Source organism: Salmo salar, chromosome 14 (genome assembly GCF_965601325.2).
Source record: "Salmo salar chromosome 14, fSalSal1, whole genome shotgun sequence".
NCBI classification, from domain to species: domain Eukaryota; kingdom Metazoa; phylum Chordata; class Actinopteri; order Salmoniformes; family Salmonidae; genus Salmo; species Salmo salar.
The window spans coordinates 95,522,501-95,540,728 of record NC_138304.1 but is presented as its reverse complement, the minus strand read 5'-3'; the positions used below and the strand labels follow the sequence as shown (position 1 = coordinate 95,540,728).

Below are 18,228 nucleotides of genomic sequence, written 5' to 3'. Positions count from 1 at the left end.
TAAACCATCTCCCATCATATCTCCACCCTTCCCCTTCCCTCTCTCTCTCTCCCTCTCTCTCTCTCCCTCTCTCTCTCTCTCCCTCCCTCTCTCTCCCTCTCTCTCTCTCTCCAGGTGGGGGTAACTGGGGCAGCTGGAACCACTGGAGTCTGTGCAGTAAAACGTGTGACTCAGGGTGGCAGCGTCGCTTCAGGATGTGTGAGGGGACAGGGATACAAGGTTACCCCTGTGATGGCTCCGGAGAGGAGGTCCGCTCCTGCAACGACAAGAAGTGCCCCGGTCAGTGTCTGTGTGTGTGTTTGTATCTCTGTGTGTGTTTATTTCTCTTTGTGTCTCTGTGTCTTTGTCTCTTTGTGTCTCAGTGTGTGTTTACGTCGCTTTGTGTCTGTCTGTCTGTCTGTCTGTCTGTCTGTCTGTCTGTCTGTCTGTCTGTCTGTCTGTCTGTCTGTCTGTCTGTCTGTCTGTCTGGTCAGGTAGGGACTGTATGTGTGTGATGGTATGAGGGCTGTGTGTGTGTGTCTGTGTGTGTTCATTGAGAGGGCGAACTGTTTGTGATTATTGGTGATAATTTGCGAACATGTTTGTTTTTGTTGAAATGTGTTGTGGTGTATTTGTTTAATAGGCTCAGTTATAAGTGTGTTGAGTTACGTATAGTGGGGGTATAATTGTATCTGTAATGATTGTGGAATGAGGGGAATTGACGGTTCTTCATGTGTCAGTCAAACTGCATCACAGAGAGTGGATGATTCCCTGTGGTGAAGACAACACTGTAGCACAGCTTACCCAGCTACCACATAACATTCTGAGAACCTAATGTTTCTTAGAGCTTGGTGAGAGCATGGTTGTCCTATGGTTATTTTGCATACAACCTTCCCACAATATTCTGCAAATGGTACAGGATACCCCGCTCGCACATAACGTTCTGAGAACCATATGTTCCTTACGTGGGGATTTCAGTACTTCAGCATAACGTTTTCTAAAGGGTTCCTCATGGTTCTCAGAACATTAAGAACAGTTTCCATAAAAAGCAGAAGAAAACATTAGTAATGTTCAAATAACGTTCTAAGAATGTTATTTAAAAACATTTATACAACAGGTGGGTCTAATCCTGAATGCTGATTGGTTAAAAGCGCATTCCAAACGCTGTCTATTCCACAAGTTACCGCTGGCTAAATCTATGACGTAAAAAATGCCTATTTTCTCTGTTCCATCTGATTGCACAATCCACTGTCTCATTAGCCCAGCCAGACAATTTCTAAACTTGATCTCAACTATAAAAAGCCTCTGGACATTATATCATATTTATTTTAGACTAACATTTAGTTTTCAACATTGGAGATTTGAATAAACCTTGCTGTCTGTCTCTCCGACATTTGCAACATTGTTTCAATATTCAAATTCGGTCTCCAGCTTTCCCATAGTAATGAACATGTCGGGAGTCGGGATAAGACAGTTTTTCTCAGCCAGCCAGTCATGAACCATCATAATTTGTATGTATATACAGTAAAAGTCAAAAGTTTGGACACACCAACCCATTCAAAGATTTGTCTTTATTTACAAAATGTTATACATTGTAGAATAATAGTGAAGACATCAAAACTATGAAATACGACATATGGAATCATGTAGTAACCAAAAAAGTGTTAAACAAATGAAAATATATTTTATATTTGAGATTCTTCAAAGTAGCCACCCTTTGCCTTGATGACAGATTTGCACACTCTTGGCATTCTCTCAAGCAGCTTCATGAGGTAGTCACCTGGAATGCATTTCAATTAACAGGTGTGCCTCGTTCAAAGTGAATTTGTGGAATTTCTTTCCTTGTTAATGCTTTTGAGCCAATCAGTGGTGACAAGGTAGGGGTGGTATACAGAAGATAGCCCTATTTGGTAAAAGACGAAGTCCATATTATGGCAAGGACAGCTCAAATAAGCAAAGAGAAAAGACAGTCCATCATTACTTTAAGACATGAAGGTCAGTCAATATGGAAAAGTTTCTTCAAGTGCAGTCGCAAAAACCATCAAGCGCTATGATGAAACTGGCTCTCATGAGGACAGCCCCAGGAAAGGAAGACGCAGAGTTACCTCTGCTGCAGAGGATAAGTTATTTAGTGTTACCAGCTTTAGAAATTGCAGACCAAATAAATGCTTCACAGAGTTCAAATAACAGACACATCTCAACATCAACTGTTCAGAGGAGACTGCGTGAATCAGGCCTTCATGGTCGAATTGCTGCAAAGAAACCACTACTAAAGGTCACCAACAAGAAGAAGAGACTTGCATTGGCCAAGAAACATGAACACTGGACATTAGTCAGGTGGAAATGTGTCCTTTGGTCTGATGAGTCCAAATTTGAGATTTTTAGTTCCAATCGCCATGGCTTTGTGAGACGCAGAGTAGGTGAACAGATGATCTCCGCATGTGTAGTTCCCACCGTGAAGCATGGAGGAGGAGGTGTGATGGTGTGGGGGTGCTTTGCTTGTGACACTCTCAGTGATTTATGTACAATTCACTTAACCAGCATGGCTACCACAGCATTCTGCAGTGATACACCATCCCATCTGGTTTGCACTTAGTGGGACAATCATTTGTTTTTCAACAGGACAATGACCTAACACAAATCCAGGCTGTGTAAGGGCTATTTGACCAAGAAGGATAGTGATGGAGTGCTGCATCAGATGACCTGGTCTCCACAATCTCCTGACCTAAACCAAATTGAGATGGTTTGGGATGAGTTGGGCCGCAGAGTGAAGGAAAAGCAGCCAACAAGTGCTCAGCATATGTGGAAACTCCTTCAAGACTGTTGGAAAAGCATTCCAGGTGAAGCTGGTTGAGAGAATGCCAAGAGTGTGCAAAGTTGTCATCAAGGCAAAGGCTGGCTACTTTGAAGAATCTAAAATATGACATATATTTTGATTTTTTTAACACATTTTTGGTTACTACATGATTCCATGTGTTATTTCATATTATATTTCCATGTATTATTTGATGCCTTCACTATTATTCTTCAATGTACTGTAGAAAATAGTAAAAATAAAGAAAAACCCTGGGACCATGCCTCAGGACTACCTTGCCTGATGACTCTTTGCTGTCCCCAGTCCACCTGGTCGTGCTGCTGCTTCAGTTTCAACTGTTCTGCCTGCAGCTATGGAACCCAGACCTGTTCACCGGACATGCTACCTTGTCCCGTACCTGCTCTTTTCAACTTTCTCTCTAGCTCACCTGCTGTCTCTAACTCTGAATGCTTGGCTATGAAAAGCCAACTGACATTTACTCCTGAGGTGCTGACCTGTTGCACCCTCTACAACCACTGTGATTATTATTATCTGATCCTGCTAGTCATCTATGAACGTTTGAAAATCTTGGCCATGTACTGTTATAATCTCAACCTGGCACAGCCAGAAGATGACTGGCCACCCTCAGATCCTGGTTCCTCTCTAGGTTTCTTCCTAGGTTCCTGCCTCTCTAGGGAGTTTTTCCTAGCCACAGTGTTTCTACATCTGCATTGCTTGGTGTTTGGGGTTTTAGGCTGGATTTCTGTATAGCACTTTGTGACATCTGCTGATGTAAAAAGGGCTTTATAAATGCATTTGATTGATTGATTGAATTTGTAGGTGTGTCCAAACTTTGAACTGGTACTGTATACAAATAACTCTATAAATAGTAAACAGGTAAAACTAAACAAAGTACAGCCAGTGTGTCATTCCAGCTTCAGTTTGAAGTGATTGTGTTAGTTGTGTTGTTGGCTAGCTCCTCTGAACAACAGTGTCCTGACAAAAGAGCACATTTTGTATGCCAGGTGAAAATTGTGCATCATTAGCTCATTGTTATGGATGTATCCAAGTAAATGTCACTCGAAAACAACTTTAACAAACGCAAATGCAGCTACTTTGCTGTTATTCTGGCTGCACTTTTTGACGTGACTGTAAGTTAGCCATAGTTGGCTAGCTAGCAAGCAAGGGTTAAGAACGTAGCCAGCCAGTATGGCAATGGAACATTTAGAACGAACGCCCTTGTCGCGTCCATAGATACAGAACAAAAAGACTGAACGACTGGGTCGCGTCTCTGGCAACCAAACCGATAGAACAAACGACCAGCTGGTTTGGGTAGCAACCCAAGATTTGTGTCGGGACTATATCCTGTGGAAGGATGAAATAGTATAAATAAATTCATCAAAATAATGTTTAAAGAAAATATGTGAATCATTTTTAGAATATGTTGGTAACCCTTTGTTTGGAGCCGGTGTTTGGAGTATATATTGGTACGGTTTGCCAATAACAACAACCGTGCCAATATATCCTCCAAACAAGGGCTTCTCGGGCATTAGCACTTAAATACATTATGTTCTCAGCATCAACAAAACTCTCTCTATCCTCTATCTTGTTAACTGTGTTCAGGTGTGTTGGTGCTGCCCACTAATTGGCCACACCTGATCTTAATGAGTGCTTGTTTCCTTTGAAATAGGGTCTGTTTGATTATAGATTAAATAGATTTAATAGATTAAAATGAACAGCTCTGTATGAGTTAAAAAAACAAGGCATGCTAGCTCCACCCTGGTGATGCAGTGGGCTAATTGCAGGGATAGAGAACAGAAGATCATAGATTTGACACAATAAACAAGAAATGTGTTAGCATGATTAATGCCTAAGCAAATTAATTTCCATGTGTCCTATTTGTGCTTGGAGTTCAGAACAGTTAACATAAGCTAGTAGTGCTATTAAAAGTCTTATTGAAACATGTACTTAGAACGTTATTCTATTACCGTTCTCAGAACGTTACTCAAGCCTCACATCCCTTCTCAAAAAATGTTACCGGTCAGGAAACTTATGAATTTGTTCCCAGAACCAATGGGAAACCAAAAAGTTACATTTCCAAAACTTTCAAGGAATCAGATGTGCTAGCTGGGTATTGTCTTCTCTCCTGCTCTCTCTCTCTCTCTCTCTCTCTCTCTCCTCTCTCTCTCCTCTCTCTCTCTTGTCTCTCTCTCTCTCTCTCTCCTCTCTCTCTCCTCTCTCTCTCCTCTCTCTCTGTCTGTCTATCCATTTTCATGCTCCCTTTTACTTTAGTTTGTTGCACAGTATCTATCTTTCTGAATGCCTCTCCATCCCTCACTCGCTCTCTCTCTGTTGACATCATTTTCCCTCCATTTTCTTCCTGTCTCTTGCTCTCTCAATCTTAATATTCACTCTCCCTTTCTGCATTTCCCTCTCACTTTATCTCCCTCTTCCTCTCTTTTTCTCAACCTATATTTCTTTTTTGCTCTCCGCTCTCTCTATTCTCTCCCTCCCTCTCCCTCCCTCTCTCAGCTCACAGGACGAAGGGTATAGTTCAAAGCCCTGCTTGGTGTGATTTGTCAGTGTGTCAGCCACTGCAGCAAACAGCACAGTTTAATAAGCATTCCTTTGACTGGGGTTTTCTCTTTCTGTGTGTATGTGTGTGTGTGCGTGCGTGTGTGTGTGTGCGGTGCTCTGGGAGGCTATAGATTAGATAAATGTCAGACATTGCCGCAGAGTGAACTTCTGTCAGAGGCAGTCCTTTTATAGTTCTCTGGCATGTTGCAGAACATACAGATCTGTCCAAGAGTTTGGAGGGGAACATAGATTTAGATGAAGAAGAAGGCTAAGGGTGCATCTCTCACTATCTTTCTCTCTTGTCCTGCGCTGTTTTCTCTCTCTCCAATCTCTCTCTCTCTCTCTCTCTCTCTCTCTCTCTCTTCTCCAGACTCTGAGTATTTCCTCTCTTGTAATATTCTTCATCATTCAGGGTTATGTAGAGAGGGATAAAAAGAGAAATGAATACAAAGAGGGACAGATAAAGACAGATTGCATATGCATTGAGTGTACAAAACATTAGGAACACCTTCCGAATATTGAGTTGCACTTCCTTTTGTCCCCAGAATAGCCTCATTTCGTCCTTAATGTTTTGTACACTCACTGTATATTGTAGAGGTAATGATGGAAATACAGTACCAGTCAAAAGTTTGGACACACTTACTTATTCAAGGGTTTTTCTTTATTTTTACTATTTTCTACATTATAGAATAATAGTGAAGACATCAAAACTATGAAATAACACATATGGTATCATGTAGTAACCAAAAAAGTGTTAAACAAATCAAAATCTTTTTTATATTTGAGATTATTCAAAGTAGTCACCCTTTGCCTTGATGACAGCTTTGCGCACTTTGCACACAAAACATGCAAAAATGTCTAAAAACCTGTTTTTGCTTTGTCATTATGAGGTATTGATGAGGAAGATGAGGTAGATTGATGAGGGAAAAAAACAATTTAATCAATTTTTGAATAAGTCTGGAATGTAACAAAATGTGGAAAGATCTACAATGTAGAAAGTCAATACGTCTGAATATTTTCTGAATGAACAAAACAAAAAAAGTGGTATGTGCTCAGAGGGACTGGATGGCTTGGTTGGTTGCTTATTATACTTGTACATTGTAGAGGTAATGATCGATATATATTGTAGAGGTAATGATGAATATATATTGTAACGGTAATGATGGAAATAGCTTAAAGGTAATGATGAATATATATTGTAGAGGTAATGAGGAATATATTGTAGAGGTAATGAGGAATATATATTGTAGAGGTAATGATGGATATATATATATTGTAGAGATAATGATGGATATATATACATATTGTAGAGATAATGATGTATAAATATATTAGAGGTAATGATGAAAATATATTGTAACAGTAATGATGGAAATAGCGTAAAGGTAATGATGAATATATATTGTAGAGGTAATGATGGATATATATATATATATATATATATATATATATATATATATATATATATATATATATATATATATTGTAGAGATAAGGATGGATAAATATATTAGAGGTAATGATGAATATATATTGTAGAGGTAAGGATGGATATATATATATATATATATATATATATTGTAGAGATAATGATGGTAATGAGGAATATATATTGTAGAGGTAGTGATGTGTATATATATATATATTTATATATATATATGTATATATATATATATAGTAGAGGTAATGATGGATATATATTGTAGAGATAATGATGGATAAATATATTAGAGGTAATGATGAATATTGTAGAATAATGATAAATATATACTGCAGAGGTAATGAAATATATAGAAAGAGAGGGTAATAAATACAATGCCTGGGAAAATGATATCTGTTGCAGGATATTATTGAATTGCAGTGTGTGTGTTATATCTAACTCCCTCTCTCGCTCTTCTGTGTCTCTGCAGCACCTCATGAGATCTGTAGAGATGAGTACCTTGTAAACATGACCTGGAAAAGAGCCTCGGCTGGAGAAACAGTCTACAACAAGTGTCCGACTAACGCCACTGGTAAACCTGACTATACTATGACAGTACTATAACTATACTGCTATTATAAACCGTGATTGTGTAGTCTAACAGTCAGGGTTGGGATATGTAAGAAACACATTTCCATTCCATTACACACATGTACTAGTGTGTAACAGGACAAATATAAGCACCCCTTAAATTATAATGTATTATGTACGTTTACACTGTAATGATGTAGTCCAACTGCTGCTAGTACTAAGTATCTGACTACTGCTAGTACTAAGTGTCTGACTACTGCTAGTACTAAGTGTCTGACTACTGCTAGTACTAAGTGTCTGACTACTGCTAGTACTAAGTGTCTGACTAGTACTAAGTGTCTGACTACTGCTAGTACTAAGTGTCTGACTACTGCTAGTACTAAGTGTCTGACTACTGCTAGTACTAAGTGTCTGACTACTGCTAGTACTAAGTGTCTGACTACTGCTAGTACTAAGTGTCTGACTAGTACTAAGTGTCTGACTACTGCTAGTACTAAGTGTCTGACTACTGCTAGTTCTAATCACAACATCATTCATGTTTGTAAAGTTCCTTCGGCACATGTAAGGTCTACAGAGTGTTGTATGGTTGAGGTAGTGTACAGTGTGAAAAGTAATACATTCTGGTTAATATTGTGGTGCTGTAGATTCATGTTATTTTCTACCAGAAGTTTATTTCAGAGCAGGTGCCTACCCAGACACTGTCCTCAGGCACTCACTGTAACTAATAATATACTGCTTAATAGATGAGGACTTTGAAATGTGTGTGTTTGCGTGTGTGCGTCTGTGAGCGCGTGTGTGTGCACAAGTGCCTGTGTGTGTGTGTGTGTGTGTGTGTGTGTGTGTGTGTGTGTGTGTGTGTGTGGTGTGTGTGTGTGTGTGTGGAATCTACTCCAGCAGAGAAGGTAGTTTGTACGGTGTCTAGATGTCTTCACCATGAAGTTGGACCTGTTCCGAAATGGATCTGGAGCTTTCTCACCCAAACCCGATTTACATACAGTTGAAGTCGGAAGTTTACCTTTGCCAAATACACTTAAACTCAGTTTTTAACAATTCCTGACATTTAATCCTAGTAAAAATTCCCTGTCTTAGGTCAGTTAGGATCACCACTTTATTTTAAGAATATGAAATGTCAGAATAATAGGAGAGAATGATTTATTTCAGCTTTTATTTCTTTCATCACATTCCCAGTGGGTCAGAAGTTTTTCATACACTCAATTAGTATTTGGTAGCATTGCCTTTAAATTGTTTAACTTCGGTCAAACGTTTTGGGTAGCCTTCCACAAGCTTCCCACAATAAGTTGGGTGAATTTTGGCCCATTCCTCCTGACAGAGCTGGTGTAACTGAGTCAGGTTTGTAAGCCTCCTTGCTCGCACACACTTTTTTCAGTTCTGCTCACAATTATTATATGGGATGGGCCACTCCAATACCTTGACTTTCTTGTCCTTAAGCCATTTTGCCACAACTTTGGAAGTATGCTTGGGGTCATTGTCCATTTAGAAGACCCATTTGTGACCAAGCTTTAACTTCCTGTCTGATGTCTTGAGATGTTGTTTCAATATATCCACATCATTTTCCTACCTCTTGATGCCATCTATTTTGTGAAGTGCACCAGTCCCTCATGCAGCAAAGCACCCCCACAACATGATGCTGCCACCCCCGTGCTTAACGGTTGTGATGGTGTTCTTCAGCCTGCAAGACTCCCCCTTTTACCTCCAAACATAACGATGGTCATTATGGCCAAACAGTTATATTTTTGTTTCATCAGACCAGAGGACATTTCTCCAAAAAGTACGATCTTTGTCCCCATGTGCAGTTGCAAGCCGTAGTCTGGCTTCTTTATGGCGGTTTTGGAGCAGTGGCTTCTTCCTTGCTGAGCGGCCTTTCAGGTTATGTCGATATAGGACTCGTTTTACTGTGGATACAGATACCTTTGTACCTGTTTCCTCCAGCATCTTCACAAGGTCCTTTGCTGTTGTTCTGGGATTGATTTGCACTTTTCGCACCAAAGTACGTTAATCTCTAGGAGACAGAACGCGTCTCCTTCCTGAGCAGTATGACTGCTGCGTGGTCCCATGGTGTTTATACCTGCATACTATTGTTTGTACAGATGGACATGGTACCTTCAGGCATTTGGAAATTGTTCCCAATGATGAACCAGACTTGTGGAGGTCAACAATTTTGGCTGATTTCTTTTGATTTTCCCATGGTGTCAAGTAAAGAGACACTGAGTTTGAAGGTAGGCCTTGAAATACATCCACAGGTACACCTCCAATTGACTCAAATAATATAAATTTGCCTATCAGAAGCTTCTAAAGCCATGACATCATTTTCTGGAATTTTCCAAGCTGTTTAAAGGCACAGTCAACTTAGTGTATGTAAACTTCCGACTTCAATTGTACATATTATCATAACACACAGAGCTGTTATCATAACTCTCAACAACAGCACACATGCGTACACAGACTCAGACATTTACATTTACATTTAAGTCATTTAGCAGACGCTCTTATCCAGAGCGACTTACAAATTGGTGCATTCACCTTATAATATCCAGTGGAACAACCACTTTACAATAGTGCATCTAAATCTTTTAAGGGGGGGTTAGAAGGATTACTTTATCCTATCCCAGGTATTCCTTAAAGAGGTGGGGTTTCAGGTGTCTCCGGAAGGTGGTGATTGACTCCGCTGTCCTGGCGTCGTGAGGGAGCTTGTTCCACCATTGGGGTGCCAGAGCAGCGAACAGTTTTGACTGGGCTGAGCGGGAACTGTGCTTCCTCAGAGGTAGGGAGGCGAGCAGGCCAGAGGTGGATGAACGCAGTGCCCTTGTTTGGGTGTAGGGTCTGATCAGAGCCTGAAGGTACGGAGGTGCCGTTCCCCTCACAGCTCCGTAGGCAAGCACCATGGTCTTGTAGCGGATGCGAGCTTCGACTGGAAGCCAGTGGAGAGAGCGGAGGAGCGGGGTGACGTGAGAGAACTTGGGAAGGTTGAACACCAGACGGGCTGCGGCGTTCTGGATGAGTTGTAGGGGTTTAATGGCACAGGCAGGGAGCCCAGCCAACAACGAGTTGCAGTAATCCAGACGGGAGATGACAAGTGCCTGGATTAGGACCTGCGCCGCTTCCTGTGTGAGGCAGGGTCGTACTCTGCGAATGTTGTAGAGCATGAACCTACAGGATCGGGTCACCGCCTTGATGTTAGTGGAGAACGACAGGGTGTTGTCCAGGGTCACGCCGAGGCTCTTAGCACTCTGGGAGGAGGACACAAGGGAGTTGTCAACCGTGATGGCGAGATCATGGAACGGGCAGTCCTTCCCCGGGAGGAAGAGCAGCTCCGTCTTGCCGAGGTTCAGCTTGAGGTGGTGATCCGTCATTCACACTGATATGTCTGCCAGACATGCAGAGATGCGATTCGCCACCTGGTTGTCAGAAGGGGGAAAGGAGAAGATTAATTGTGTGTCATCTGCATAGCAATGATATGAGAGACCATGTGAGGATATGACAGAGCCAAGTGACTTGGTGTATAGCGAGAATAGGAGTGGGCCTAGAACAGAGCCCTGGGGGACACCAGTGGTGAGAGCACGTGGTGCGGAGACAGATTCTCGCCACGCCACATGGTAGGAGCGACCTGTCAGGTAGGACGCAATCCAAGCGTGGGCCGCGCCGGAGATGCCCAGCTCGGAGAGGGTGGAGAGGAGGATCTGATGGTTCACGGTATCAAAGGCAGCAGATAGGTCTAGAAGGATGAGAGCAGAGGAGAGAGAGTTAGCTTTAGCAGTGCGGAGAGCCTCCGTGACACAGAGAAGAGCAGTCTCAGTTGAATGCCCAGTCTTGAAACCTGACGGATTAGGATCAAGAAGGTCATTCTGAGAGAGATAGCAAGAGAGCTGGCCAAGAACGGCACGTTCAAGAGTTTTGGAGAGAAAGGAAAGAAGGGATACTGGTCTGTAGTTGTTGACATCGGAGGGATCGAGTGTAGGTTTTTTCAGAAGGGGTGCAACTCTCGCTCTCTTGAAGACGGAAGGGACGTAGCCAGCGGTCAAGGATGAGTTGATGAGCGAGGTGAGGTAGGGGAGAAGGTCTCCGGAAATGGTCTGGAGAAGAGAGGAGGGGATAGGGTCAAGTGGGCAGGTTGTTGGGCGGCCGGCCGTCACAAGACGCGAGATTTCATCTGGAGAGAGAGGGGAGAAAGAGGTCAAAGCACAGGGTAGGGCAGTGTGAGCAGGACCAGCGGTGTCGTTTGACTTAGCAAACGAGGATCGGATGTCGTCAACCTTCTTTTCAAAATGGTTGACGAAGTCATCCGCAGAGAGGGAGGAGGGGGGAGGAGGATTCAGGAGGGAGGAGAAGGTAGCAAAGAGCTTCCTAGGGTTAGAGGCAGATGCTTGGAGTTTAGAGTGGTAGAAAGTTGCTTTAGCAGCAGAGACAGAAGAGGAAAATGTAGAGAGGAGTGAGTGAAAGGATGCCAGGTCCGCAGGGAGGCGAGTTTTCCTCCATTTCCGCTCGGCTGCCCGGAGCCCTGTTCTGTGAGCTCGCAGTGAGTCGTCGAGCCATGGAGCAGGAGGGGAGGACCGAGCCGGCCTGGAGGATAGGGGACAGAGGAAATCAAAGGATGCAGAGAGGGAGGAGAGGAGGGTTGAGGAGGCAGAATCAGGAGATAGGTTGGAGAAGGTTTGAGCAGAGGGAAGAGATGATAGGATGGAAGAGGAGAGAGTAGCGGGAGAGAGAGAGCGAAGGTTGGGACGGCGCAATACCATCCGAGTAGGGGCAGAGTGAGAAGTGTTGGATGAGAGCGAGAGGGAAAAGGATACAAGGTAGTGGTCGGAGACTTGGAGGGGAGTTGCAATGAGATTAGTGGAAGAACAGCATCTAGTAAAGATGAGGTCAAGTGTATTGCCTGCCTTGTGAGTAGGGGGGGAAGGTGAGAGGGTGAGGTCGAAAGAGGAGAGGAGTGGAAAGAAGGAGGCAGAGAGGAATGAGTCAAAGTTAGACATGGGGAGGTTAACCTCTTACATCTAGACGTTCCGCTAACGGAACACCTGCTCCAATATCCAATGATGGGCGTGGCGCGAAATACAAACTCCTCTAAAATACAAAAACTTCAATTTTTCAAACATATGACTATTTCACAGCATTTTAAAGATAAGACTCTCCTTTATCTAATCACACTGTCCGATTTCAAAAAGGCTTTACAACGAAAACAAAACATTAGATTATGTCAGCAGAGTACCAAGCCAGAAATAATCAGACACCCATTTTTCAAGCTAGCATATAATGTCACAAAAACCCAGAAGACAGCTAAATGCAGCACTAACCTTTTATGATCTTCATCAGATGACAACCCTAGGACATTATGTTATACAATACATGCATGTTTTGTTCAATCAAGTTCATATTTATATCAAAAACCAGCTTTTTACATTAGCATGTGACGTTCAGAACTAGCATACCCCCCGCAAACTTCCGGGGAATTCGCTAACATTTTACTAAATTACTCACGATAAACGTTCACAAAAAGCATAACAATTATTTTAAGAATTATAGATACAGACCTCCTCTATGCACTCGATATGTCCGATTTTAAAATAGCTTTTTGGTGAAAGCACATTTTGCAATATTCTAAGTACATAGCCCAGGCATCACGGGCTAGCTATTTAGACACCCGGCAAGTTTAGCACTCACCAATATCAGCTTTACTATTATAAAAGTTTCATTACCTTTTGTTGTCTTCGTCAGAATGCACTCCCAGGACTGCTACTTCAATAACAAATGTTGGTTTGGTCCAAAATAATCCATCGTTATATCCGAATAGCGGCGTTTTGTTCGTGCGTTCCAGACACTATCCAAAATGGTAAAGAAGGGTCACGCGCATGGCGCAATTCGTGACAAAAAAATTCTAAATATTCCATTACCGTATTTCGAAGCATGTCAACCGCTGTTTAAAATCAATTTTTACGCCATTTTTCTCGTAGAAAAGCGATAATATTCCGACAGGGAATCTCCTTTTCGGCAAACAGAGGAAAAAATCACAAAGGCGGGGGCGGTCGGGTCACGCGCATAAGCCCAGAGTCCCTTGATCGGCCACTTAAGAAAGGCGATAATGTGTTTCAGCCTGGGGCTGGAATGACGACATTCTGTTTTTTCCCGGGCTCTGAGCGCCTATGGACGACGTAGGAAGTGTCACGTTAGAGCAGAGATCCTTAGTAAAAGATAGAGTTGGAAAAGAAGTTCAAGAAATGGTCAGACAGGCCACTTCCTGTAAAGGAATCTCTCAGGTTTTGACCTGCCATTTGAGTTCTGTTATACTCACAGACACCATTCAAACAGTTTTAGAAACTTTAGGGTGTTTGCTATCCATATGTAATAAGTATATGCATATTCTAGTTACTCGGTAGGAGTGGTAACCAGATTAAATCGGGTATGTTTTTTATCCAGCCGTGAAAATACTGCCCCCTAGCCATAACAGGTTAAAGTCACCCAGAACTGTGAGAGGTGAGCCATCCTCAGGAAAGGAACTTATCAAGGCGTCAAGCTCATTGATGAACTCTCCAAGGGGACCTGGAGGGCGATAAATTATAAGGATGTTAAGCTTGAAAGGGCTGGTAACTGTGACAGCATGGAATTCAAATGAGGAGATAGACAGATGGGTCAGGGGAGAAAGAGAGAAAGTCCACTTGGGAGAGATGAGGATGCCAGTGCCACCACCCCGCTGGCTCGATGCTCTAGGGGTATGCGAGAACACGTAGTCAGACGAGGAGAGAGCAGTAGGAGTTGCAGTGTTATCTGTGGTAATCCATGTTTCCGTCAGCGCCAGGAAGTCTAGGGACTGGAGGGTAGCATAGGCTGAGATGAACTCAGCCTTGTTGGCCGCAGACCGGCAGTTCCAGAGGCTGCCAGAGACCTGGAACTCCACGTGGGTCGTGCGCGATGGGACCACCAGGTTAGAGTGGCAGCGGCCACGCGGTGTGGAGCGTTTGTATGGCCTGTGCAGAGGGGAGTGAACAGGGATAGACAGACACATAGTAGACAAGCTACAGAAGAGGCTACGCTAATGCAGAGGAGATTGGAATGACAAGTGGACTACACGTCTCGAATGTTCAGAAAGTTAAGCTTACGTTGCAAAAATCTTATTGACTAAAATGATACAGTACTGCTGGCTGGTGGAGTAGGCTAGCTAGCAGTGGCTGCGTTGTTGACTTAGAACGTGTAGCTGGCTAGGTAACCTCGATAATTTCGGTACTACACCTTGTCATGATACAAAGCAACTTTTTAGCTAGCTAGCTAAAATAACAATAATCAAGACGTTCCTTGTAATGTATTTAGTTTCTACAATGCTGCTCGTCGGTAATAGTTGGCTGGGTTAGGAAAAATGGCGTCGCGGGGGACGGAAATAGCTGGCTAGCTAACCTCGATGGCTGGCTAGCTAACCGCGGTAATTACTAAACTACACAATTATCAAGCTATGACAAAGACAACTAAGTAGCTAGCTAGCTAACACTACACTAGTCACATCGTTCCGTTGTAAAGTATTAGTATCTACAGCGCTGCTAGTCGGTAACGGTTGGCTAGCTAGCAGTGGGTTAATGATGACTAGGTGTGTTGACTAAGTCTGGCGCCGCGTCGCGGCTGGCTAGCTCAACTCGATAATTACTCAAACTACACAATTATCTTAGATACAGCAAAGACAACTATGTAGCTGGCTAACTAACACTAACACCACACTAATCAAGTCGTTACGTTGTAATGTAATAGTTTCTACAGTGCTGCTAGTCGGTCGAAGTTGGCTAGCTAGCAGTGATGACTAGCTAGCTAGCAGCTAGCAGTGTTGACTACGTTAGGAGGACGAAGATAGCTAGCCTCGATAATTACTCAATTACTCTAAACTACACAATTATCTTTGATACAAAGACGGCTATGTAGCTAGCTAAGAAGAATTGCTCAGATCAAACAAATCAAGCCGTTGTAATGTAGTGAAGTGTAATATTACCTGTGGAGCGAAGCGTAGTGCGACTGCTCGCTCCAACCCAGACAGCTGCTTTTTTGAGGAAAGTTTTAGTTGTCACCTACCTTAGTTCAGTGCATGGACTCAGATGCTCTGGATAAGAGTGTCTGTTTAATGATCAACATGTATAACGTGGAGAGAGAGTGAGAGAGCACAGCATTGAAATATTCATGTGGTAATTAGTAAATTTAGTTTTAATGTACATTTCTGACCCACTGGATTTGTGATACAGTGAATTGTCAGTGAAATAATCTCTGTGAACAATTTGTGGATATAATACTTGTGTCATGCACAAAGTAGATGTCCTAACCAACTTGCCAAAACTGTAGTTTGTTAACAAGAACTTTGTGGAGTGGTTGAAAAATGAGTTTTAATAACTCCAAGTGTATGTAAACTTCCGACTTCAACTGTAAATGTATTTGCAAACAAACGGACCCGAGGACAACTAGACCCGTTCTGTATAGACCTGGTCGGATCCAGACCCAGTCCGATCCGATCCAAGTGATGGAAGCAGGCGGGGGAGGGGCCGTACTGGAACGAGTGACACAGGGAACAGGGAGAAGGAGACAGCAACCAACCAACAAGCTGACTCGCACTGTAGTAGACTAATAGCTGCCATAGCTAGGTTATTCATCATCCAATAAGATTATGTAGCACCTGTCTTGACTCCATGAAACCAGCAGAAGCATGTCTACCTGTTGTATTCTATCTTTTTTTAACTTGGCAAGTTAAGAACAAATTCTTATTTACAATGACAGCCTAACCCAGTCAAACCTGGGCCAATTGTGTGTGTCACCCAATGGGACTCCCAATCACTGCCAGATGTGAAGCAGCCTGGATTCAAACCAGGGACTGCAGTGACACCTCTTGCACTGAGATGCAGTGCCTTAGAGTGCTGCACCACTCAGGAGCCCAACTGTTGTAGGAGCCCACCTGTTGGCTCTTGGTCATTGTAGTCTATCCATCTCCTTCAACTTTTAATTCCATCATCCATTTTATTTTAACCATTATTTAACTAGGCAAGTCAGTTAAGAACAAATTCTTATTTTCAATGACAGCCTAGGAACAGTGGGTTAACTGCCTGTTCAGGGGCAGAACAACAGATTTGTACCTTGTCAGCTCAGGGATTTGAACTTGCAACCTTTCTGTTACTAGTCCAACACTCTAACCACTAGACTACCCTGCCACCTCAGGATAGTCTATTAGATATCCTCTAACTTTTGCCACAAACTTTATGACAGCGTATTGCCTCTTTAATGACTTATGATTGCCACAACGAGCGACACGCGCCACTCAAGAAAAGCAAAGAGCAGTAGCATAAATTATAAAATGTCTCTCTCTCTCTCTACTGCAGCAGTCGTGTTCAGATCTTTTAGGGGACCTTCCGGACAAGTCAGTTAAAATGACTCATACCCGAGACCTGTGACAATCATATCAGATCCAACCCAGACCGGTGACATTATTTAGAATTCTGGAACCGGACCCGCTTGGGTCCCAGATGGATTGTCGTGTATTCGGGTACAGGTGGATCCGTGAAGACCTGCAATGGTGTCCCACAGGGTCCAAGTTTCAGTTTCATCATATGTTGTTTCTGTGTTTCCCTCTCAATAACTGTGTACATGTATACTATGTGTGTGACCTTATAGAGTAGTTGTATATTAGATAGTGTTAGGTGGATGGTTGACCTGAGGTTGACCTCAGATCTACATTATAGAGGGTATACTATGTTGGAAACAAGTTGCAATGAGAATGTCATGAGGTTACTGGATAACATGAAACCAATGTGTTATTGCTGTTAAGTTTTATATAATAATGGTATCTCGTTCTCTCTCTCTCTAGGATCTGCTAGTCGTCGTTGCTTGCTGGACGCTAATGGAGTTGCTTACTGGGGTCCTCCGAGCTTCGCCAGATGCGTCTCGATGGAATTCAGATATTTACATTTATCTGTAAGTCCCTTTTTCATGCTCTCTGTATTCACATCTTATTTATTCAAATTCAGTTTGTCTTGTATAACATGCTCAATGAGCCACCTGTGCCGCGACGTTATTGGTAATGCATTTTAGTAAGCTACCTTCTATCCAGATGGTACATCATAACACATAGAGAACTATCAGAACGTCTTCTGTTCATATTTAGTAGTAAGTCATAGCTAAGCCATTTGAACATTGTACATTTGAAATGCACATGTGCTCTATGTTGTCATTTTAGCCTGTCTTCCACTTCCTCAATATTTCCATCGCTATTTCAAAACTAAGGACTTCGTTTCTTCTTCTAGCCTGTAAAATGAACAACTCAATGATAAAACAGATCGCTGTTTAAATAAATAATTTGTTCTCAAAGACTGACCTGGCCCAACAAAGGTTGAATAAATGAATTATTTTGACGCCCACATCGTATTTGTTTGCCCATCAATAGACGTGGGATTGTATTCATAAAGTGTCTTATAGTAAGAGTGCTGAGATCAGTTTAGCCTTTTAAATAATAATGAATAATATTACATGAACTGTGGGGCCTGATCCTAGATCAGCACTCCAACTCTGAGATGGTTTATGAATTCTGGCCCTGAATAACTTTCTGAGAAAAGTTTGTTCAGTTAGTCAAAAGTAGCAATGTCATCACTCTAAACACTTTCTCCCTCTCTAATGAGTTGCTGCTTTCATCCATTGTTTAATGAATGCATTGGTTAATCATTGACTAATCTCTTATGGACAGATTCTCGTGGAAGTTGAAACGGTGAGAATCTGTCAAGGCTCACATAGAATGATTGCGAACAGCAGTAGTTCCTGGTTTTGAGTTTTCATCATTGATTATTTGGATGAATCAGGATTGGGCAAAGGCGTGGCTTAAACTGGTGCAGTGAAACAAACA

General features: G+C 42.4%; 1 protein-coding gene across 1 annotated transcript in view; it reads left to right on the top strand.

The window, feature by feature from the left end:
• Window positions 1–18,228, top strand: part of LOC106592038 (adhesion G protein-coupled receptor B2) — a 468,281-nt gene that overhangs the window by 252,449 nt on the left and 197,604 nt on the right. Inside the window, 3 exon segments of the mRNA XM_045694922.2 lie at window positions 115–279; window positions 7,261–7,362; window positions 17,200–17,306. Coding sequence (XP_045550878.2) covers window positions 115–279; window positions 7,261–7,362; window positions 17,200–17,306 — 374 coding nt within the window.